A 25,981-nucleotide genomic window follows, 5' to 3' on the forward strand; every position below is an offset into this window, starting at 1 on the left:
TTTCCCTCCTGCCTGGAAGTCGCTCAGAGCTACTGCCCAAGCAAGGGAAGGGCTACAGCGCTTTCAAAACTGCCAAGTCTTGAAGTAGCTGCAGCCCTCCTGGTGCACAGAGGGAGAGGTGCCTCAGCTTGGCTTCTGACCACCTGCTTGTTCGCTCGCCTGCCTTCTGGCCAGGGCAGCACATTCGTCTTCCACCTGTCTCTGTCTGGTGCCCCATCTGGGCAGCGCTCCATGCCCGTCTGTGGCATGTTGCAGCTAGTGTGCTTTGGGGTGGAGCCTGCACACACACAGAGCACCCCGACCCCCCGCTTGGGAATGAGGCACCAACTCTCTCTCTCTCTCTCTCCCTGACTTTGCTCATGCTTGGGCTTGGGGGGAAAGTGGAGGGGTCAGAAGGTCAACCTGCCTAGCCCAACCTCATCCCCCTGACACTCGCCTGGTCCACCTCACTCCCCCTTGCCCCCGCACACTGGGAGAGTCGCCAACTTCCAAGTCTACTTACTCTGGAGTCATGTTGTGCACTCTCTCTATCTCTCTCCTCCTCACATTCCCTCCTTATAAAGTGGGGTGCTCCCCATTTTATGCAATTGCACTTATCATGCGGGGGCCTGGAATGTAAGCCATGCGTAAGTGGGGGGAAGCCTGCAATGATAACAATAAGCGAAGTACAAATGGAGCATGTCCTATCTCATTTCATTCACAAACAGCACAACCCTTATGGAAGCACGGTTGCTGTTATTCATGGTTGCTCCTACACTGCTCTGTTAACGCATCCAATGACCATGACTAGGGGCAGTGCATGGCTACTTCATACCATTCCAGTGACAGTCATCCTTATCAGGGAAAAAGTGCAGGTTTGCATAAGCACTTTAGTCCTACCTTTCAGACTTTTCTCTCTTTTTTCCAGTCCTGGTTTTTAAAAGACTTAGCACATGCTAAGCATCATAAAATACTAATGTGTATCATAATCACCAATGAGAAGTGGGAGGTCAGAAGACGACTGGGGAAAAAATCGTTGACAGGTTGAGGGGAAAGTGTTTGCCGGAATTCATGCTAATAAATGCCATGCTTCTTCACTGAGTGCTCTTATGGGGAATGTATAACCACAACAAACACATCCTGTTTATGATATTGTTTTTTGCATGGTGTTATACAACTAATCTCTCATGCAGAAACATGGCCAACACTGCCAAAAGTGTAATAACAACTGCTAAAAATCAAGTGGGTTTAGGAAAATTCAGACAAGCTAATAACACAATCATCAAAACCAAAATTATGTATTGAAATTGCAAACACTCATGGGCGTAGACAATAACAATAAAGAAAAATATTGGTAGTTATGCAATATAAGTAATACAATGTAATACCTCTATGTAACTAATTTCCCTTTTAAACATAATGGGTGGGATTCACATAACAAGCTCCATCAGCAAAAGCCCTGCGAAGAACAATCACCCTCTCCTCCCCCACGTGCCCCCTGCCCACATATAGAGGGAGGAAAGGGGGAATAGTTCTGTCTAGCAAGCTGAAATGCTTGCACACAGTGGCGGAGCTTCATGCTCCGGCACCGGAGGTGGAGAGCAGGCGGGGGCAGGGCTGGCGTGCGTCCCAGGGGTGGGGCACGCCACCCAAAGGGGTGGGGCATGCATCCTGGGGGCAGGGCGTGTGTTCTGGGGGCGGGGCGCCTAGTGCAGGGGGGGCAGCCATGATGGAACCCCACCGGGATTGTGCTGCCAGGGGCAGTGCGCTCCCCCGCCCCCCTTTTCCTCCATCAGTGTTTGCATGCACTGGAAATACATCATAATGCAACATAATGAATTCCACCCAGTGTATTCTCTTGGATGCATAGCCATCCCTTGCACCATTGTCCACAGAAAAGTAAAGTAAATCATTTAATAAAGCAGTAGAACATGTTACTGCTTGTTACATGTTAAGGAAGAAACAGCAAATGAGGAAACAAGGATAACACAAGATTCATAAGAAGATAAGAAAAGTCTGCTGGATCGGACCAGTGACCCATCTAGTCCAGAATCCTCACAGAGCTTAATCACTGGCAAATTGTTGCTAGATAGTGTGCGTTGGGGAGGAGGCCTGCTTGATCGCCCCACTTTGCAGAAGAGAACTAGAGTTGATGCACCTTTGTCCCCTTTATAATATTCCATAAAACATCCAAGTTCTACCCGTATAATTTTACAGGCAGTGTATCTAGTGTACACTTCAGTCTTTATATACTGGAATTATTGCACTAGAGATGCAGTTGTGGACATCATAAACATTTTAGCATGCAGAGCTTAGAATGTCTGTAAGCTGCACCTTTGGGTTTTGTAAACTCCACAGCAGCAATTAGAGTTTACATATGCTGCAAACTGCATACAGATTTCTAAAACTGTTTGAAGAAAATTCATTAGGGGCTGCAGAAAGGAGAACGTTCATCTATGCACCAATTTCTATTGCAGTTGAAAAGCAGATTGGCCCCCTCTGAATAATTGTTTCTTAAAAATAGTTTGAGGTCTGCTGCTGATATGTGTTGTGCAGGAAAATAAGGAAAGAGAAAAGTATGGGAGGCTGGTCCACTCTGGATCCCTGCTAACAGTTGACCCAGGAAGACCCTGGAATTATGGAGCTCAACATTTTGAGAAGCTTAAAGAACAAAAACTGTGTTTTCTACCAGATGTAGTGCAGGTAGAAGGGAGACACTTCTGGAAGTGTTTCTAAGGTTCCACTCAAATGTTGAAACACAAAATATGTCAGCTAATTAAATATATGCTCCTCTGTGTGGTAAATGAGTACATCATAAACAGTATATTCTGCAAGTAGTCATGAATCAGTGACACACAAGTAAGCTCTAGTGGAAATGTATATTACCAGTGAAACCGAGCATTTGATCTTGCTACCATCACATCACTATAGTTGCCATTATCCATTACTTTGTTTAATTTCTTTATAATTTCATTTTCAGTACGCAGATACACCTAGACTGGTTAAGCCAGATAAATTCCAGAAGCCTGAAAGCATTCTCTGCATTATCACATCTGGTGACCATCAACAGACTGGGCTGTACTTCCCAGTAACAGCTAGCTGATGTTGCAGGGACCTTACAACTCTATGGGAGCCAATAGTACTGTGGCACATGAATTCTTACAATCCAGGTTAGCACTAATTCTCAACCTTTTTAAGGTTCTCAATTTATTGCAAGATCTCTGTAGAAATTGGACCCCATTTATATCTATATATTGACCCAGTCTGCCAAACCATGGCTTAGTGTGAATAGGAAGCTTTGTAGATTTCCAGATAAGATAGCAGCTGCTTTACTCCTTCTGCCCTCTTGCCACTACTGCACAACTGTGAGGTAAGCCATAGATTGGCTTAACATTACATCGTTCAAAACCAGGCTCCTGGTTTATCTCACTCTAGACCAGGGGTCTGCAACCCGCGGCTCCGGAGCCGCATGTGGCTCTTTTACACCTTTGCCGTGGCTCCGGGGCGGATACTAGCGAGGGGAGGAGGCGCATTGTGTGCCCCGACACTCCCCACTGTGGTGGGCGCTGTACTGGCTGTGACGTTGCATGGGAGCGGTGCGTGCGTTAGTCACGCACCGTCCCGACGTCACCTTCCCGCCCGCTGTCAGATCGCGGCTCCGGAGATATATTTGTTTTAAATGTCGCAATGGTTTTGCGGCTCCCAGTTTTTCCCCCCTTCAGAAATGGGTCCAAGTGGCTCTTTTTGTCTTAAAGGTTGCAGACCCCTGCTCTAGACCAATCATGGTCCATCTGTATTAATTTACGAAGCCCTGTACCTTAGAAACAGCCAAAACCTTATATCCCAACTCAGTCATCAATATATGTCATTGGCTAGCTCTGGAGTTGGAAAGGCTCATCAGACAACAAGAACCCAAGTCTTTAGTGTCATTGGCCTAGTCTTGTGGAATGCTCTGCCACTAGAGATTCAGCTGGTGCCTTCTGTTTCAGCTTTTAACAACACCTGCTGAAAGTACTTCCGTGCCACCAGTCCTATGGAGAAAATTATGCAATCCTCTTTTCATAACAGTTAGCTGATGGCTCTTGACTTTAAGCGCTTACATTGTTTTTATTATATGTTGATATTGTTGTAAATTGCTTTGATATTTTTTATGATACAGTGGTACACAAGCATTTATAAATAAATAATCAAAAATTTAATTTTGAAAAGTACTTCAGTTTCGCATAAAATTAAGATGTGCCCATGCCCATGCATTTTAACACATCCAGATGCTGGAAGAGCTCATTTACAAAGTAGTTGGTATTTCACCTAGGATGCTGCTGCATAATTGTGTCAAGTGTTAAGTGTTCCCGAAAGTATAACACGAATTGGGGGCAACACTTACAGGGGAGAATCACTAGGTGGGAGGAAGAGGTGCATAACCCTCCAGCACCCACTGATTCTTCTCTGCAAAAGTCCCATCCCTGAGACCATTTCCCCCCTACCTGTGCTTATTTATAGTCTCAGAGACTGCCAGGATGAGGGAAGGTAATAAAAATGCCCTGGAGACTTTTGTAGCGGGAGGATTAAGCACTCTTAATTGAACCTGAAGTTCTCCTCTGCCAGTGTCACTTAAATATCAATAAAATACTAACATTTTGAGAAACGCCTTTATTTCCTGGTAACGTATTTTTTTGTTCTCATATATCATGCCAATGGAAATTTTGAAGTTATTGTTTCGTATATGAAACTGCAACATAAAATTTGTTAGTACTGCTTCCTGCACAGTGTGGAAAAATTGCAATCATAACCACCACACTTACCTGGGAGTAAACCCTATTTAATTTGATAGGACTTAAATCTGAGTAGACATAGTTAGGATTGTGCTACCAAGTTCAGGGACCTCTCTCAGTCACCAATTCATAATGCACAACATTGTTCTAGTCAAGCATGCATTCCCAAAGCTGAAAGAAAAACAAAACTGCTCTTGGACAAAAGGGCTTAGCCTTAAAAGGATAGGAAAACAAACTTACGACAGCAGCTTTTTTTAAAAAAAGTGATGTAAGAGTAGCATTAAGGTTTTGGAATAAAATTACATTTCAAAGCATAATTTGTAACTTTGAGGCTCCTTTTATTTATTTAAGGAACCAAAACAAGGAAGGGCATGATTGACACAGGCAAAGTTAAACATTGTTCCATAGATTTCAACAGGTGAGTAAGTATGTGCTTAAATTTCTGTCATTGAAAACATTTAACTAAAAATGCTTCAATCCGGGCTGGACCATTTTACCCAGAAAAGCAATATACTACACAATATTGTAATAATTGGTCCATTTTTTTCACACCAAACCAGAAAGCTAGAGACTTATGGGAGATGCACTGAGCCCCGTAAAAACTCTACAATCCAACCCCTAGCAAGCAGCCTTAAATATTGGAAATCCATGGTATTAGATTGTGACCAGAAAATGTATCAATTTGCCTGGGTTGTTTACTGGTGCAAAAAACCCCACAAACGTGAACAAAAATCTGCCAAATTAGACCCTTTGATAATGACAAATAAAACATGTATAAATGCAGTGCCAACAACTGCACCACCAGCTGTTTTCAAAGGTGTTGAAAACACAAGGAGAAAACTCAGTTCTCAGAAGCCTGTCATATTCTCTGAAATTAAATTGTTATACAGGAAACAGATAGATTATTAAACCTATCTTGGGCCCTTGAGACTGTAAAGCTCTTCAGTTCCTCCTTTCAGAACATCTGACAGTGCTGTAGCAACATGATAAAACTTCTTACATCATGTAATACAAATTAAGGATAAGAACAATATTTTGCAATTAAGTGATACTTATAATGCATGAAGCTATCAAGGTACTTTATAATCAGCAATCTTAGTATTAAAAACACTGCACTAAGTGATAATTTTTCACTTTTCTGATCTCTTAAAATGAATGATCTATATGTAGTAATGTCAACAGGTCAATTCAAGTTTTCAAATACAGGTCTTCAAACTTCTAGTTTTTTGACAGCCTAAAACTACAGTCACTACCTTCTTATGTTGTGTACTCCAAAGATGACAACAGGATTCCACATGTAACCAAATAGTTAAAGAGATGATAGGGTATGACTGGGCTGCCATATGCCTGGATTTCCTCAGACATTACCAGGATTTCAAACGTGGAATTGAGGTCCGAGGGGGATTTCTGAAAGGCGGCACTTTGTCCTGGATCTTAGGCAAATCAATCACATTATTTCAGCTTTTTTTTTAGGGAAAAAAAAGCTTGGGATGTCCTGGTTTTTACTTTTTGAAATAAGACAACCCTAGGGTATGATCAAAGTATTAAGTCCGCTTTCCAGTTTAGAATTTCACAGAAACTGTGAATCATCCCCAGATCTGAAAACATCATGCAAACGTGATTAAAATATACATCTAGATAATACGCATAGTGAAATTTCCTAAGCAGTTCTGCAATGTGTGTGCCTTTCACTCAGCTGAATATGCACAATATAGCAGTGTTCTAAACTGATATATTGGGAAGCAATCAGGGTGTGTCTGTATCAACAAAAATCTGCACTGGATTCTGCCCGTGTAGTCCAATCCATTCACTCACTCAATATGTACTTTAGCCCTGCACCCAATCTGCAGATAAGTGTGTTCACAACCTCTGTATAGCAGTAGGGCACTACACACCACCACATGGTTTCTCACTCAAAGTGAAAGAGACTAGATTTGCAACACTCTCACTTCAGCGGTATTGTTCAAAACAATGCACTGTAACCAGGGTGGGTTACCTGTAGCCCTAATAACCAGGAGTGGGCAGATATGGGTCTACTGCAAGATCTCTGGGTAATTTGAAATAGACAAGGAGTTTTTAGTTGTTGTTATTTAAGAACAGCAGAAAAAAAGATGTGTTTCCCCTCCCACCCTAAATTATAGCATTGAAATGAAGAATCCTTGAAGGTAACAAGGAGTGGACTATGAGCTACAGGCAGTTCTAGAACTCAAAACAAGTCCTGGGCTTAGAATTCTTTACATCTAAGTGTGTGTCTTTTGCACTAGGCTCTGGCTCATAAATCTCAGGGTTTGAGCAAAGAACAAAGAAGATCGCTCAAATATGAATTCTGCCCACCCTTGTACCAGGTGTTGTAGGACTCCAGTTCCATCAGCCTCAGCCATCAGGACCAATGGTCAAGGATAATAGGAGACTGAGGCCAATAATCACCTGGAATGCCACAGATTCCCCAACCCTGAATTGGTGTAAGTGCAGATGCACCACAGTCTTACTGATATAGTTAAAGATGAATTCTAGTAGTACCATACTGGGTATGAAAACAACATGCAATGAGTGGAAACCCTTTATAAGAGTACCATTGCCTTCTCTAGCCACTATGGAATGTTCCATGTAATGTAGCAATAGTCCCTCTGGAAGCAGTTAAGAGGGAAAACATATATATAGATGAATGAAACAGCTGTACGACATACCTTCCATGACATATACCAGTGAACCGACATCTCCCTCTTTGATAATGCAGCTGTCCTTGCCATATTCCACTGGATACATACAATCCACAATCTCCTGGATCTGTGACAGTTCTAGATTCTTCATGAAGTCATTGTCAAGAATAGCTTCCTTTATTAGATCCTTTGACCTATGGAGAGAAAGGAAAGATATGTCAAAATGTGCTAATCAACACCCAAAAGCAGCATGTGCGAATGTGAAATATATATATATATTTAAAAATTCTTACTTTTTAGTTTTGGAAAATACTTACAACAAACAATTCACACCACCCACACCCACACACCCCATTCTATGCATATACAATACAACTTATTCACAAAATCTAAATCTAGAAGCAGGGGAGTGGGGGTGGGAAGTGGGGTGCTGAACACCTGTATGTTCAGAATTTGTTTTTAAGATTGACCTTTCCTGTTTATGAACCACAAGAGAAGAATAGTTATGCAAATACTGTCACTACTTAGTCTATGCTTAGCACCCATTGAAACAGAATGTACATAATCTGGGGACTTGTTAATTGTTCTAAGTCAAAAATACAAAAAACTGCAATCATGTTGTAGGAATAAAGCAGTCTAAAATTCAGACATCTCTTCAAGAAAAACTATACTGTTATGAACAACAATAACTTCATGTAGTAACTCCCACCAACTTTACCTCAGCAGTTCCATCAGCATCAAATACCAAAAATTATAGAAGTGTCTTAGTTATATAAAAACTTCTTTAAAGGTTTGAGGTCATCTGGTTTTAATGAAAGAAATATAGAGTAACCACATAGCTTTTTGTAATTATATTTTTCAATAACTGTTAAAAGGACTATGTTCTTCCCAGTGGTACTTGTAATAGTTCTGTAGTTTTTGAATAACCTTTCAAAAATCCCCATAGTTCAGTATCTCAACAATGCAGGTAGGACCAATCCCTTTGTTTTTTCATAATGTTTTACAAAGCTTTTAATGAAGCATCAGCATAAGACTTGAAGAATTATCTACTACTCTGAATCACTCAAGCACAAATGTTAACTGTGCTCTACTCATCATAATTTACATATTGAATTTCCCCCAGTATGTCTATCAAATCTATCTTTATCCATCTGATAATACAGTGAACAACATAAAGATTACAGACAATAATTGTTTAAAAGCTTCTTAAGGGATTTTGTGCAAATGAGCATCTGAAAATTATAAATGTGAACAAACAGGGGCTTAAAGAACATAATTTATAAATGGTAACATTCAAAAGATAAATATCATACATCCATGTGTATTTGTGAGATTCTTGGTTAATTTTGTTTGCCAAAACCTGCCTTTAGTTATTATTTAAATATATGCCAAATAAATATTTTATGGTCTCAAGGTAGCTTCAACATTAAGGGAGAGCATGTGGGTGACTGTGGGTGCATGCAAATAGCACTTCACATACAATGTGTGGAGCAGAAACGTCTGCTGTTTCCTAGATTCTCCAACCAACCAGGGGAGAGAAGGTTGGCTGGTTTAATTGCTTAGAGAACTATGTATTGAAGGTTGTTTTCCCCCTCTCAGTTTTCCCCCAAAAAACTTATACAGGGGTAGGAAACTTGTGGCTCTCCTGGTGTTGCTGGGGAGTGTTATGAATTTGGGACTCTTCTAACCCCTGGATCCAGCAAAGGTTAACATATAAGCCAGGCTATCCTCCTGTGTTGAGGTGATAGCCTGGATGAGGTCCTGCTTCTCCCATAGCCATAGCCTTGGATTCCAACAGAAATCAGGTCTCTCTCTCTCTCTCTCTCTCTCTCTCTCTCTCTCTCTCTCTCTCCCTTTCTAGCCTGCTAGTTTTGCTTCTGGCTTCTAGCTCACATCACTCAACTCTCCAAAAATCTGGCCTTTTGTCTTTTTAACAAACAGACAGTTGAGGGAAGGAGACCCACTCGTTTTTTTCCTCTGGCACAGAGCCACTCCCTTTGTTACCTTAACGACCCATACTTACTTAGCAGACCATTACAAGGCTGGCCTGGCTATTCCAGCAATTGAATCCATGCTGCATCCAGGAATTTGAAGCGGGGCTCAAGCCTACAGCCTACTCCCCCCCCCCCCACAAAAACTCATAACAATATTATACATAGCCTTCTAAATAAGGGGCACCCATCTAGGAGCAATGGTCTTCGTAATGAGTTACAATTTGTTGTTACTTCATTCATAGCACCGAGCTGATCATCAGGTCATTCAGCATAAGTAAGCTCATCCTCAAGCTTTGTATGTTCTCATGCTGTTACGCTCAGAGTCTCCAAGTGACCCTATTTTCCAGGGACAGACCCAAATCTACAGAAGCCATCCTGGTTTCCGATTTGATCCTGGAATGTGCCACTTTTTCTTAGAACACCCCTACCTTCATCGGAGAAATGTTGGAGGGTATGGAATAGGACCCATGGCTTTTTTCCAGCCGGAACTCACCTGAATTCAGTTATAGAACCTCTCAGGTGGGCGCCATGGCCATTCTAAGAGAATGAGGGAGGTGCTCGTGGTGAGTTCCAGCACCTCTTTTTCTAGAAAAATAGCACTGGACGTCGCTATTTTCACCAGAAATGTTGGAGAGTATGTACGCTGCCCTATCAGATAGTCTGTTGCAATCATATTCTAATCACCTTACAAAACTGTACACCTTGGCATTTTAACAGCACAAACTATAAGTATTGTTCTTTTATATATAAAAAAAATACAGATAATGTAATCTGTGACTCTTCCAAAAAGATATGCAAGTCAGTCTTTCAATACTATCTCCTCTGCAGTGCCTCTGGGGACATCTCTGCATGCTGTCACTTTGGTTAGCTGCTGAACCAGTCTGGATCATACAGCACATGCCCAGCCATGCCAGCTGCTAGAGCTAGACATGGCCAGGAGTCTAAGTGGCATGCATAATTATATTTAATGCATCGCATAGTCTCTACCCCCCAAATTGATATGGTAGAAGTGTCTTCACAAGAACACCCGGGTAATCTATTTGAGAACAAAGCCACATTGCTCTTCTTCCATAATAACAGTCAACTTTCAATCTAAGAGCAAAATATTAAATTTAGAATATGTATACAGTTCCAACATAAATGTATGTTTACTCAGAAGTAAGTCAGTGTTCACTAGGGCTTACTCCCAGGTCAGTGTGCATAGCTTTAGGTTATTAACATTTCTTTCCAGTATGTCCTTCAAGTTTCAACCACAATACCAAGATCTTTGTTCTTTTATTCTTTTAAAATTCATTCTTGTAACCTTTCATTGAAAGTACAGGAACTTCCTTCTCCCTGATCTTCCTTTAGTTTAGTACATCTTTCTCAAATTCTGGTCAGTAGGATTATTTGCCTTGTTAGCTGTGCAGACTGCATAAAAATTATTCTCAGTTATCTCCACTAGCTATTCTTCTGTCTTTGATCAAATATAAACTGTTTTCCAGTTCTCTATACCTTGACCCACTGTGACCTTTGACTGACATCTCTGGCTCAGTTCAGACATGATGGCAAACTAGTACGATTTGGCACTATGTTGAAGAGCTTGGAATTAGGCATGTGTTCAAAGATTCTCTCTTATCTTCCCCCTTGCACATGGAAATTCCTCCCAAACTTGCAAATTATGGTTTGTGCTAGCCCTGCAAGCTAGGATTTTAGACAAAAATTGTAAACAAACAATACTTTACTGACAATGACAACAACGAAAGGTTCCTGTAGTAATTGGACAACTGCACCCCAGACAAATCCCACAAGCATATTAAATATTATGCACAGTATTTTTTTATATAAACTTGCTGCTAACATAAACTTCAAATCGAGCATTTGGGGGGGATTGAAAAGCTCTGCAGAAAGAAGTGAACTGAAACACACCTAAATATTTAAAGCCACATTTCTTGCTAGTAAAATGATACAGCTTCTCAAACAATGACACTGCTAGGGTTGGTCTACGGAGGGTCCTACATTCATTGAACAAAATATATTTGCCCTTTGATTGTAATGAGACCTCTAAGCAGTTTACAAAAATGATAGTGCCACATGATAGTGCCACATTAATGACACAGGTCATAATGTGTTTTCTTTCTTCTTCATTTTAAACTTTTTCTACAATGGCTGCACCGTTGCTGGTGGAGCAAAGATCCAGAATATGTCCACTTTTTTTATTGATCTGTGTGCCTCTGGGTCTCCTCAAACCCATTATCATCACCACTGCTCCCCAAATATTACACTGGCAGGGATTTTCATGTAAAACACAAACAAATGTTGTGCATTTTACTAAAAAGTTATTATATATAATGTAATATACAATGATCACACTGCAAAGTATGTAGGTGTAGACAAGTGCTTTGTAGAACGGCTGCAATTATACTGTTTCTTTGTACAACCAAGTGATGTTTCTTGATAATAGCAGCATCATTAAAATGGAATCTAAACCAAATTTCCCTCAAAATTCACACCAGCAAATTCCAAGTGAAAGTGATATTTGCATCTCAAGACTTCCCTGTTAAAACAGTTTTGGAGTTGGCAACTCTCTCATACAAACTCTCTCTCTCTCTCTCTCTCTCTCTCTCTCACACACACACACACACACGTCATTTGTGAGCAACTCTTCTACAACTGGCAATAAAAGCTCCATGTGCTCATAGTTTCCATATACAGTGGTACCTCGGGTTACATACGCTTCAGGTTACATACGCTTCAGGTTACAGACTCTGCTAACCCAGAAATAGTACCTCGGGTTAAGAACTTTGCTTCAGGATGAGAATAGAAATCATGCTCTGGCGGCGCGGCAGCAGCAGGAGGCCTCATTAGCTAAAGTGGTGCTTCAGGTTAAGAACAGTTTCAGGTTAAGAACGGACCTCTGAAATGAATTAAGTACTTAACCCGAGGTACCACTGTATTGATTTCATGTACTCTCACACTTAAAACCACAATTTTATCATTTGATTCAATTTCAAAAGTTGATCATGTTTCTCCTAAGTCCCATCTTATATCGCTCAGTTCATTCATCCTACCATGTACTTTAGTCAAAAGAACAACAGCAGAAGTGTAGCAGCGGTGGAAGAATCTTTTTGCCTTACTTAGTTGTACACTATGTTATGGCAGATAACTAATTAAAATACAACTAGTACGTGTTTTTCATCTTGGTGAGGTTTAATTCATTACAGACACCATGAGAGCAGCTTAGCATCATTGCAAATCTTGTACATTCACATTTTTCCCAGGTACCTGCCAAACAGCAGTGATTAATTTCCTCTAGAGCATTTAATGAAATGCAGTTTACATCTTGTATAATTGAATAGTTACTTCAGATAAAAATACATTGATATTAGGGACAGTTCTGAAAGTATCTGAACCTCATATCATGCTTTATTAAAAACCAAACCCACGCAGTTGTGCTTAAGTTTTACATAATTTCTGTTATCTATGAAATAAGACATTTAACTCATCCTTTGCTTTTCTTTTTCGGGACAACAAATAGCCTTTGGCTACTGTACTTTCCTTTGTTTTTTGGAAACAAAAAGCTACTTCATTGAACTGAGCTTCTTACTAGAGACAATCTAAACAAGCCTACCATTTTTACTGGACACATTTCAAGGCAGGTAGGCTTTTGGGAATATTCATTTAGCCTTGGGGCCACCAACGTTGTGTTTAGAGGTGTCCCCGACATCTCCATTGTCACCACCACCCCATGCTTCCTGTCCTTCCTAATTAGTAGCAAATTTGGGGAGTTATTATGGTTCACTGATATGTAGTTTTACCATTAGGAGAAAAGCTCGAGTTTCCAGTCACTGTCTTCTCCCCAAAATGCCTCTGAACTCCACCTGGCCTCAGAGGCACTCTTAGAATAGGAAAGGAAGAAGGGTGCTTGGAGCTGGTGCTTTGCTTTCCAGTTTGCACAGCTGAGTTGACTTTTTATTCTATTCTATTTTTTTAAGGAAAGGAAGAGGAACTGCCTGATAAGTGTCTGGAAGAACTGGGGGAATGATGGGAAGGGAGAGCATTTGGAAGTGCTGCCTGTTACAATTTGAGAAGGGTGATGTGTTGGGTGTTTTTGTGGTTGGGGGGTGTTGGGTGGGACAGACTGTTGCTTGGCTGATTTGCGGGGGTTGTGGTTTGGTTTGGTTTTCCAGGGAATAATACCAAAAGACAATGTAAGCCTCTCACTTTTTTGCATTTCATAAGACTAGAAAGGTTTAATGTGATCACTGATACAGAACACCTTTAAGTGCTGTACACTTAGAAAACAAGAGAAGTTCAGACTAGTATAATTAGCAGGTAATTTGCTCACAGTGCAGTGATTGAGTAGAGTTAATCTGCCAGTTATACATAAATTATACAGAGCACAATTACTGTTTATGGAAGTCTTTTGAAAACATTTGGACGATGTGGACGTTTTAATTCCTCGTAGGGTTAATAGCATCAGTCACATATAATAAACATTATGACAAAAGTTAATTAGCATCTCTTTCTAAATCAATCACAAAGCATAAAAGAGCAGAGATTAGAATTTCAGAACTGGATTGAACACCTGATGAGTTTACATTATATTAAGGGGTTCAGACTTTTAACAGCTCAGGAGGTGCACAAGGTGTCGTGACATACAACCAAGCTTGAATTTCAGCTGAGTTTTGTACCACAAAAGACATCAAAAACAGCTCTAAAGAAGCACAAACACTAAGGTTGACATCATTTCCAAAGGGCAGAGAGGGGATACAGCCAATGGACATTTCTTTATTTGTTCATTTAATCCAGGAGTGCAGATTCGTTTTTTTTGTGTAGGGCAATATTGAAAGTAATCTGCTAGGGACCACACACTGGTGGTGGGTGAGACCACAGCCCAAAGTGAACGGGGCCTTTCGGGGAAGCAGGTTTGTTGTGCAATGCGACCCACACAATTATATTTATGGAACCTGAGTTTGTTGGTACGTGACTGAATGCCATTGAAATCACAGAGAGTGAAGGCAGGTTTGTTTGTTTGCTTGAATGAAGAGGCGGGGGAAGGTGAAGGCATGACCTTTCTTTCATTCCTCCTTATTCCTGATGGCAATTCCTGATGGCAGATGAACCCAGTATAAAATTAACACAGATGCTGGTGACAGACTAACTAACCTTTGTATTTTCATTGCACTGCAGCTTTGCAACTTAATACAGCAGGAGATTCTAACATGTACTTTGTTCCTCACTTGACTAGATTCTTCAAGCCAAAGCACTGAAATCTTTAAAATTTAAGAATTGTTTCTCTGGATTAGTGGGGGCTGTACTGCCCTAAACAAGGTCAATCCCATTTAATCTGGGAAGCTCACTGGGACCAGACTAAGTCAGTACCTGGATGGGAGTCTGCTGCAAGGGAGAGGGCCATAGGTCAGTGGTAAAGCCTATACTTTAAAAACATAAGGCTCTAGGTTCAACCCCTATCATCTCCAGATTAAGCTGGGAAAAACTCATCTGAAACCATGGAGTGCCTCTACCAGTCAGTGTCAAGAATTCTGAGTTAGATGGATCAATGATCTGACAGCATAAGGCAGCTTCCTATATTCCTATGATTTTATGAATAGCTGAAGGTCCATTTCTCCAGAAGTCTCTGAAACTTGCAAGCAGGGCATGAAAGTGTTGTTTGACCCAGGCACATTAAGGCATCGTTTAATTATCATTCCTCATTTTCATTGATAGACCTCTATACAACATGTGTATCTAATATTTTCCCCCAAAGCTATCTATTGCAGAAGGTTTAATAAGATTATACAGTTTACCAAGACAACTTTCTAAACAATAGTGAGTATCATTATTTTAGAAATGGAAGTCACTTCGAATGGGAATTGAAAAATGATATAGGCCTAAACCCAGAGAAAGTATTTTTTCACCTTAATTTATTGAAAATGAACATTGCAGCATCTGTCTCACTTTAATCCCATTCCACCACCCTATCTGTGGAATTATTAGGGGTCCCAAATTAAACTAGACAACGTCATTCATACAGAGTTGGAGGCTAATTCTTCGTACCAAAGGTCACTAAGCGCAGGCAAAGTCACTAATTTGCTCTACTTAAAGGCTGTTATTGAAAGTAAAATTTAAAAGAACATATGTGATCATTGTGAACTCTTTTGCTTAAAGCAGAGAGAAGTATTTCCTAAGCCTGAATTAGAGTCAGTGACACTAATACAGAAATCAGGTGGTTAGTGCTGACAGAAATGGAGCCAAAACATGACCACTAAGAAACAAGAGGGAGGTATCAACATGCTCAGGAGAATCCTATGATTTGCAGAAATACCAACAAACAAACAAACCTACCTAACATACACAATTCATTGAGAGCTGAATCATGACTCAGAATGCTCAGATTTGGATAAAATATGCATATGGTGATTCATAAGTATATATGCAAAATTAGCAATAATTACTATAATTTAAATAGAAATGTAATACATCTCATCATAGTGGGGAACCAAGTATGACCAGGTGACCTGTGTGCTCAGTCTGCCATCCAGGTGTTGCTAACTGTTGGTGGACAACTTCAAGGTTCTTAATCTTTAAAGTGGACTTGGAATGGGGCCCTTCAAACAGAGGACCGTTCTTTTTTTAAAAGCAGGTCACATGGCCACCCCCTAACAGCAGCTAAAACTTGTGTGTGTGTGAAAGTTTCAAGAATGAAATGTGTAAACAATGTGACTGTAAAACAATCTGACAAGATTTAACTGGGAGGGAAGAAAAGCCAAAGTAACAAATTGTTAGGACACAGGAAGGAGGATGGTTGTCTCTGGAAGGCTTACAGATCTGGCAGCAGGGGAAAATGACTTCTGGTAGCTTTCCCATGGCCAAAGGATGCCAAGACTGGGAACACTGCTTTCCAGGATTTGAATATACCATGATGTTGTTTTCTATATTAAGCACACACAATCCAATTGAATATACTAGTTACCATTGGCAGGGGGTTGGACTCGATGGCCCTTGTGGTCTCTCCCAACTCTATGATTCTATGATTCTATGATTCATTATCTAATATTTAGCTTTTAAAAACAAAGCAAAACATGTAGTTAATACAGTCTGTTTCCAATTTATTTATCTCATTCAGAAAAAATCAATGTCAGCATAATGATGAAGTAGCTGCAAGTAGACTTGGGGTACAATGTGGAAATGCCACATTTTAATTTTTACGATATGCACCCTTTTTACCTCAGCATAACAGCTCCGACCTCCTGTGACAGTGAAGGGAAGCACATGCAAAGTGGCATTGGTTCCATGATTCCAAGAGGGACTATTCCAGGTCTTAAGACAGGGTTAGTCAATATGGCAAACCCTCACCATGAAAAACTCCTGCCTGGAAACCTATGTTGTCTCTACTGTGGAAGGGCATGTGGATCCCAAAATGGCCTCCACAGTCACTTACGGATTCGCTGTTAAGACCGTGTTCATGGAAGACAATCTTACTTGGCTACAAGTGATCGCCGAAGAAGAAGAAGAAGAAGAAGAAGAAGAAGAAGAAGAAGAAGAGTGAATGGAATTATAGTCCAGCAACATCTGGAGGCACCACATTGGGCACCCCTGCCCTAAGAAGTCTGCATGTGGGAAGTATGCCCAGCACCATCTTAGAGGCACTTTCCCAGAGAAGAAAACAGAGGTTACCAATTCATTAATACTGACATTTCCATGAGAAACATTATAGACATCACATTTTGTGGTGTCTCCTTCTTTTCTCTTTGCTTGATGCTATAAATATTCAGGCTGCATTAATAAAACATATTACATCAACACTAAAATTTAATGTTACAAGTTTAAAACATATGGCTTAGTGTAATTACAAACTTTCCTGTATTGTATTATGCTCTATTTGGGGGAAATTCCTTTCCAGAACGTGTTTAGGAGATTAAATTCTCAATGGAAGCTGAGCTGTTTTGTCTGAAAAGATGATGATTCACCCTTTAGGTCCTCAAAAGGCTAATGAACCTTTTAAGACTCTCTTTGAGCTTTGCATCTCTTTAACAAGTATATGACAGCAGAAATAATGCTGGTTGTGATAGAGAACAAATTGAGAAAGGAATATAGTCATAAATAAGGACATGGTCAGTCAACATTTGACCACCCCAGACCAGATACACAGATATACAGATTAACCATGTTCTTTTTGTTTCCTAATTGAAATAAAATATAGTTACCTGTCATTTATTCCACCACAAAACCTGGAGTTCAAATGCCAGTGGGAAATCAGCTTAGCAATTTCTTAGGCTTGCTAGTTTCTCTTTGTAGGTGAGTATACCCAGGAGACCTACTCACAGAGCCAGAAGGATCAACTGATTAAATTATCTCAAAAGATTTCTACTATCCTGAGTGACAGACAACTTGCAACAATTCTTCCCCCTCCCCTTTTCCTTCTTTGATTGCACTTGAGATGCAGCTGTAAAATTGACTGTTAAATGCTGATACATGTATTTCAGAATTGAGAAACAAGGGGTAACATTCTACTCTCTTCTGCAGCCACTGCAAAATGTCATTTGTATACATTATGCTCCTTTTCTGCTGCTCTGATTAGAAAGATAGAGAACCTTGTTTACCTTGTCTTTGTGATTTACTGTTTATTCCTGTGTGAATCAAGTACATTCACTTTAACAAGTAGGCTGGTTTTTCCTTTTTTCAAACTGGCTAATTTTGTATAGGACTCGAAGGGTTAGTAAGTTTGCAAATGTTACAGTTTGAAAAGGAAGCATCAAACGTACAGTACTGCAAATCCCACACCAAGTACTGTGTAAATAGGCAAGCATCCATCAGAATTCAGATCCAGAGTCTATTATGAATGTGAGGGCTGAGACTGGAATGTACGATAGAAAAAAGGGTGACCAATAGTAGGTAGACCCAGAGCCAATGACAGGCAGAGACTGACTGGCTGAATGTAAAAAAACAACCCATACCGGTGAGGGCAGAATGAGAGCGATGAAGCAGTTTCTCATTCACTCTAATGGACCAACCTTCACTGATTACCAGTTCACTTGTATCTGGAATTAAACCCATTGATTCCAGCACTGAAAGAACAGCTTCAAGGAAGTATTGAGCCCCAGGCAAACCACTCCCAAGAAATTTTGCTACCTGAGTCAAAGGACAAGATGCTACCCACTCCCCACCCCCACCCTGACAAAAGCTGACTGGCCTGACATTTGAATCTTACTTCAACACTGTTGAAAAGTGATTCTCAATTGCACCTAAATGCTATCTTAGAGAACACACAGCCCTGCCCTCTGTAACAAAAGTGTGGAGCAGGCAGGAGTCTCGGGGATGATGGGGGGAGGCAGAGAAAACCCTTGGCTGCTGCCTAGGGTTGCCAGGTGTCCTATTACAGAGGGCAGTCCTCTGAATGTCTCCATTCCTATTCGAAATATTTTTTATTGGTTTTTACAAGAACAAACTTAAAACAATGAAGAAGAAAAGCTTTTTAACATATCCATATATGAGATTTTCTGAATCTCATGACTTTCCCCCATCCCCTACAAGGGTCCTTAAAATAATTTTTCTAAGACTACATATCATTACGTTCTCCACAGTTTTCATCTCTCTAAATTATCCATGTCTTTTGTTTCTTTACAAGTTATTTTTAAAGTCCAGCTAATGTTTTATTTGTTTACAATGGTCTCCTAAGTAAGTTATGCATTTCCCCCATTCTTTTTTAAAGCCATTATCTTCCTGATTCCTGAGTCTCCCAGTCAGTTTTTGCAATTTCAACATGGTCCAGAAGTTTGGCTTACCATTCTTCCCTAGTTGGGACTGGTGATTCTTTCCATCTATGAATGTCTCCAGCCCTAATCCACTTTAGAGATAAAGAACCACTAGAAGGGAGAGCAGGGACTTTGAAGTTCTCCATCAACAGTTAGCAGCACGGATACAGCAAAATGAGCAGAAACACAGGTCACGTGATCACATGGCTATCTTGAACACATGGCTTGATGTTCTGCGCCACTGGTCTGATACATTGTATATATGAACTCTAATAGATTTATTTCTATTTTTTGAATGATATCATTATTCTATTATATATGCTTTAACAGTTATTAGCCTACGTGTTGTGTCTATATTTCTGTGCCTCAGTCATTCTGCCTAATGATTGGACTGCTGGTTTTCTGTAGTTATAATTAGCAGTTGTGTTTAGAAGGCCTGCAAAGTCTGTTCTCTCAGTCTTGCAAATGAGCCCACAGAAGTTACTAGCCCAAACATTCATGTCAGTCTGTCTACCCACACATACCCATGTTTGTGCCACATAGATGGCATGCAAGAAAAAGAAGGGGGGATAGTTATCCTATTTATAAAGGTTTTCCTGTGTGATCATGTGGAAGAGATTCATGCCTACTACAGACAACTAGGCAAGTAGCTGGTTGCAGGACTGCAAGAGTTTTACCTCGTGTTACCACAATTTTCAGGTTTTTCTGTCAACCAAATGCCTCTTCATAAGCAAAAATTTCTTTTCAAAGTTGGAAACTTACAAAAGTGTACTGATTGGCCCTGAATTGTCCCAGGAACAAAAGATTATAACCTCTGAAATTTACTGAACACACTGGAAGTCGCTCTTCTGACCATTATCCTTTTAAACCACGGGTACGCAAACTAAGACCTGGGGGCCGGATCCAGCCCAGTCGCCTTCTAAATCCAGCCCATGGATGGTCTGGGAATCAGCTTGTTTTTACATGAGTAGAATGTGTCCTTTTATTTAAAATGCATCTCTGGGTTATTTGTGGGGCATAGGAATTCATTCATCCCCACCCCCCAAAAAATAGTCTGCCCCCCCACAAGGTCTGACGGACAGTGGACCAGCCCCCTGCTGAAAAGGTTTGCTGACCCCTGTTTTAAACACTCTTACAGCTCCCCTCACTTGCATGCCTTTTCTCATTCTACAAACTAAAAGTTAACATTGAGGAACATAATCTGCCATAACAAAGAACAGAACGAAAGAGCTGCTACAAGAATGTAAAAATGCACTTAGGTCAGCAGTAAATTGCAATAGATCTTTTCTCAGCCAGTGTAAACTACTTCACTTTCATGCCTGCAGATAAAACAACCAATTTTTTTATTATTATTTTTTTAAGATGACCACTATATCTACAACCATTCTGGAAAAATAAACCTTTAAGGTTGTGTTCTCCATTTAAGAATAACAATTTGGCACTTCCAGTTGGAAGGGATTGTAATAAATGCAGCAGATTGCCAGGATGTCATAAATTAGCACAAAAATGCTTCCTGACAACACGGCACTAAAAGAACAACTGTGTCTATTAAGCTTGCAATCCTAGACATACTTACCTGGTGTTAGTCCCATTGAAATACATAGGGCTTGCTCCTGTGCAGACATACTGTGATTTAATGTGGAGTATAAGCATTCAGAAGGAGAGTTCCACAAGAAAAAGGAGGGCGATCCAAGTACCACTGAACCTTGTGCATCTCTGAGAGACATGCTTGGTCTTCACCTGTTCCTAGAATGCCAAGTGTCCTGCTTTACAGAGGATATTCTAGTCCTCAAAGAAGGGTTGTCAGATGACAGTCCTCTGCTTGAAGAACTATTCAGTTCAAGTTCATTTTAAAGATAAATAGCCATAAGGAGGGACAGCAGGTCCCCTGAAGTTGCCCATCTACCTGGACTAAACAGGCACACTCATCACCTGGTTACCATGCATTTCTATAAAAAAGGTAAAGGTAAAGGACCCCTGACAGTTAAGTCCAGTTGTGAACGACTCTGGGGTTGCGGTGCTCATCTCGCTTTACTGGCCGAGGGAGCCAACGTTTGTCTGCAGACAGTTTTTCCGGGTCATGTGGCCAGCATGACTAAGCCGCTTCTGGTGAAACTAGAGCAGCACACAGAAACACTGTTTGCCTTCCTGCTGGAGCAGTACCTATTTATCTGCTTGCACCTTGATGTGCTTTTGAACTGCTAGGTGGGCAGGAGCTGGGACCGAACATGGGAGCTCACCCCGTTGCGGGGATTTGAACCGCCAAAGCAATGTACAAGAATTAAAAAGCTAATACAAAGTACGGTATTAAAACCTGGTGCAGTACAATTATTGCATTAAAATAAGTGTTTCCAACATGTAAATTGCCATATAGAATTGCCATACAGAAATTACATGTAGGAAAAAATTCAACACACTCCTCCAAGTACAAAAAACACACACAAAACAAATAAAAAAATATTGATGTGTCCCCCCCTCGCCGCTTTAACTGCTTCCCAGTTAAAATAATAATTAAGATATTCCAATTACACATCTTACACTTCATCTATGTCTTGACATTTGATACCATGTGGTGGGTTCAGCTACAATCCTTTCGACGCAATGTCGAAACAAATCTTAACAACTACTTTAAGAATTTAGGCCTAGAAACAGAAGTACAAATGTGTCAGGAAGAATAAGAGCTAATAACTAGTAAAGGCTAAGCTTAGCTGCATAGTTTAAAATAAATAGCTAAATTACACTCTGTTCTTAACTAAGACTAACAGCTGTTTCTTCTTGAATGAGTATAGTGAGACAGTGATTTCTTTATAACACTCTTTTGCCTATGCTAGCTGTGATTATTCTGGGGGAGGGGGAGTCAGTTACCTTTCTTACAAGCCTTTGCAAATCTTGCACTCTTGCTTAATAATACTGTATTGCCTACAATTACTCTCTTGGCCATTTTAGATAAGTTTAAAATAAATTAAAAAGCAACCAGTCACAGCGAGTAAAAGCTAGATTTGCACAGCACCTTGAAAATATATCCATTTTGTTGTCTACAAGTTTTTTTTCCTCCTAAAGTGTTGTTATGGCAATGGTCTGTTTGAAGTTCTGCAGTATTGTCAGTGGGCTGAGCAAGGCATCAGACTGCACAGAAGTACTGTGTCTACTTTGTTTGCTTCCTCGACAAACTGCAGCAAGATAGCTTCCATAGTAATATAAAAAAGATGCTCTTGCTTTCATCAGATAAAATATACTGGAGGGTTCAAGTGGAAACTGCACCAAATGTTGCAGTGTGCAGTGTTCTTGTTCACTCTCCCAGTCTGTAAGCCATTCTTTCCTACACAATACTCCATTGCAACCCCCTTGCCCACCCCACCTAGTCATTCAGCATTATGTGGCCACTGAGCAGACTCAGTGTACATCAGGCTGCTTTGGTTCCCTTCCTTTCACCTTAGAGGTTTCCTCCCCTTTTCTTTTCTGTATGCTGCTTCCAATCATCCTGTCTAAGGCAGTTCTGTTTCCTCCATTCCTGGAAGAACGGGAAAGAAAGGTGAGCCAAAGCCAGATCTCTACAACACAGGGATGATGGGAATTGCAGTCACATAGCCTCTTAACTGTAGGCCATACAGATTCATATCATTTGATGGACAATGTAGGAATTCACAACTTCCTAAAGCCAATCAGACACCTCCTGGGATGAATGTTATAAAGCACAAGGGCGGTGGTTGAGCATACTAGTTGTAGGTCAACACTCTCCTAGTGCCTAACAGCATCTTCAGGCAGCAGTAAGTGAGGCTCATTCAAGCAATAGCAGCAAAAATGGATAAGGAGATAGACAGGCCATTAGTGCACCTAGCTCAATATTGTCTACACTGACCACCACCAGCTCTTCATGATTTCATGGGAAGGATACCTTTCTCAGCCTGAGGATGCCAGGGATTGAATGTGGGAACTTCTGCATACAAGGCAGATGCTCTACCACTAAGCTTTGGCGCATCTCCCAGGATGTCCTGTGATAGTGCTGTACCCAACATGGAATCCACATCTTAGAAGATCTGAGCATTTTCCCCCCAGAAAAATGCTTAGCAAATGAGTCACAGATTGTCGCTGGAGTTTCAGAATATGCCTTACTACAACAGTTCCATTGTTTGGCACTGCGTAGCATCTTCAACGTATGCAATATCACCAGCTGATAAGCTGACAAGCATATCTGCAGAATTCAGCATTACTTTACAATATAAGCTGCAATCATTTTCTCAGACCTCATTTTGCCTTATGCTACTGCTGATGATCTGAAGAATCATAAGCATCTCCCTCTTGACTAATTGATAACCTTCAGAGGACCACCATAAAAGTGGCAGCCAGTTTTGATGAGGGACAGCTAGATTGTTCTTGGTCTTGGATAACAGATGTTTCTGAGAAATGTACCAGGATGGTTGATGGAGAAGATAATGATACTTGGAAAAGCAGACGGCATAGCAGATGTTGTTGCTTAGTAGGAGCAGGGATCTGCCAGTGTGAGAATCAAAGCAAGTTCCCCCTTGTGCCTGATATCTAATAAACAAGAGTGGCACACAAAAAAGGACAGGGCTTGTATTGCTGGTGGGGAAATTGTGCCATTCAGCCTTGCCATATTTCCCCAATTAAATGCCCACACGCCCTATTGGCCTTCTTCCTGCAACCAGATCAACCAGATTAATAAATCTATCAAATGCTTTGAGAAAGGTAGTTCAGAAGTGGCTCATTCCCTGGAGATTTTCAAACAAAAAAGAGTATATGGCCACAGAGTAGAAAGAATATGAAGGAGTGATAGAATTTCTCTCCTTAGAATGACATAAGACCTTATTCTGCCAACATTATCTCTGGGCATGAAATGCCATGTCAATGACAGCAATTGACAAAAGAAAAAGAACAGAATTCAAACCACCCTGCCACTTTATATTATGGAAGGCCAAAAAAAATGAGAAAGTTATTCCCATTGTGAGAAACTTCATTTCAAATAGCAAAGGGCAGCACGTGTTTATACTCTAAATTAAAATGCAAGCCAAAGGAATACTAATCAAAATTGTGCTTTTAAACATTTACATATATCTGCATCCAGATAGTCAGGTTTCTTATATCAGTTCTTGCTTAAGCAATAATCAACCACTTGAATGGAAATTGCGATCAGGTAAGCCTCGCCATGCCAGCTGTGCTTCACTGTTTTATTCCTTTCTATTCCAACAGTAGCCTATTCATGTCAAATGCCAAAAATTATAGGCAAGGCTAGGGCTAGGAAAGACCACTGGCTGAGCACTTGTGCCATTTGGAAATTAATTTAAAGCAGAGCCTTATGATGTTTTCTTTGCTAGGGGATTCTTCCAGGAGCAGAAGCAACCTGGAAAGCTGGTTTTAATTATATAGGTTTGAATCCTAATCTGCATTAAATTAAGGAATTGCACAGAAGGAAGAAATTCTCTACTCCCTATGCCACCTCCATGGTCTCTTGGAGAGACTCTCTGGAGGTCAGAAGCCTCCTGAATAAGATGGGATGGAACTTGAGGGATTGCTTGGGTGGGTTGAAGGGTGAATCACCTCAAGTCAGGCTTGAATAGTAATATACTAACTTAGGAAGTGCATAGGAATTTCCCCTCCACTCTCCATAGCAGCCGTCTCTTATATAAACTTGCTTAATCCAAACCATTGTTTTTTCCAATAATGGTACAGCAAATTTTACTCATATTCTCCCCCAGGCATATTCTCAGCTATTTCACTTGGAAAGAACAGCATACAAACATTCATGAATGGATAAAGAGCTCTCCTTCTGCCTTTTCTACTTCCACTGACACAAACAATGGAATTACTGAAGTGCATGCAAATATGAAGCCAAATTATTCAGCTACTTCCATTAACCCCAAATTTGGTGCCACATCTTGGTGAATCAGATCCTTAGGAATGAAAAGATTTATAATAGTCTAGTAGAGTCGAAGTTCCCCTTTATTATGATGACTTGCAGAAAGACATAAAAACAATCATTGCTGGGTTTTCATCGAGCACAATGTTTGCATGATCATGTTTTGTCTATACAGTATAGCTGAATGTCAATGAGATCTGGAGCACGAACAAAGCAAGCTGCTGCGGCTGTCATACCATGTCCGCTAGTGGTTTCAAAGGTTATACAGTGACAGCAATGGTGGAAATGCAGATGAATGTGACTTCTGGTGTAGCTTTCAAGAAGGAGCTCATTAACCTCTCCCTGTGATGAAATGCATGAGCACTTTCCACACCTGAAAATTTTTATCAGGGGAAAAAGCATGATGAGATCCTGCTTCAGATGCTGCACTAGGAACATGACAAGTAAGACATGTCAATAGCCAATAGATTCTGTGAACAATGTAAGATTCAATAGAGTTCTGGTTCATCTTGCTGGCCTAGTTCACATATCATGGTATTCCGAACTCTGGCTTACCAGGACCACACAAATATGTTGGCACCCAAAAAGTGCCAACTCTCTTTCCTTCGCCCCTGTTCTTTCAGGCCAGGCCAGCATCTAAGCCAAAGTTGACTTAGCATGTTGGCTGCAGCCAGGATCATGGTTAAACTCTCTCAGCCATGAGCTGTAGCCAAGCCCCAGGTACAGCTCATGATTAAGGAGAAGAGCTTAACCTTGATCCCAGGTTCAGATGATACTTTAAATTTTGGCTTAGCTGCTACACCATACTGAGCTAAAAGGAAGAGTCAAGCAGCTGCAGTCTCCTTCCAGGGAGCCTATACATTGATGCTAAGCAATGGTTTAGTTTAGTATTATTACCTGCAAGTGTAGCTACTGGTTACCAGCTCACTGAGAGAACAAATAAGGTGTGTAACATATAGAAAAG

At 40.6% G+C, this 25,981-nt stretch overlaps 1 protein-coding gene across 2 annotated transcripts in view; it reads right to left on the minus strand.

The window, feature by feature from the left end:
- Window positions 1-25,981, minus strand: part of PRKG1 (protein kinase cGMP-dependent 1) — a 634,135-nt gene that overhangs the window by 452,449 nt on the left and 155,705 nt on the right. For both annotated transcript variants that reach the window (XM_083503064.1, XM_083503065.1), the window contains one exon: window positions 7,439-7,605. In XM_083503064.1, coding sequence (XP_083359190.1) covers window positions 7,439-7,605 — 167 coding nt within the window. The remainder of the gene's footprint in view (window positions 1-7,438; window positions 7,606-25,981) is intronic.

Source organism: Podarcis liolepis (assembly GCF_965112155.1).
Source record: "Podarcis liolepis genome assembly, chromosome: 5".
Lineage (NCBI taxonomy): Eukaryota > Metazoa > Chordata > Lepidosauria > Squamata > Lacertidae > Podarcis > Podarcis liolepis.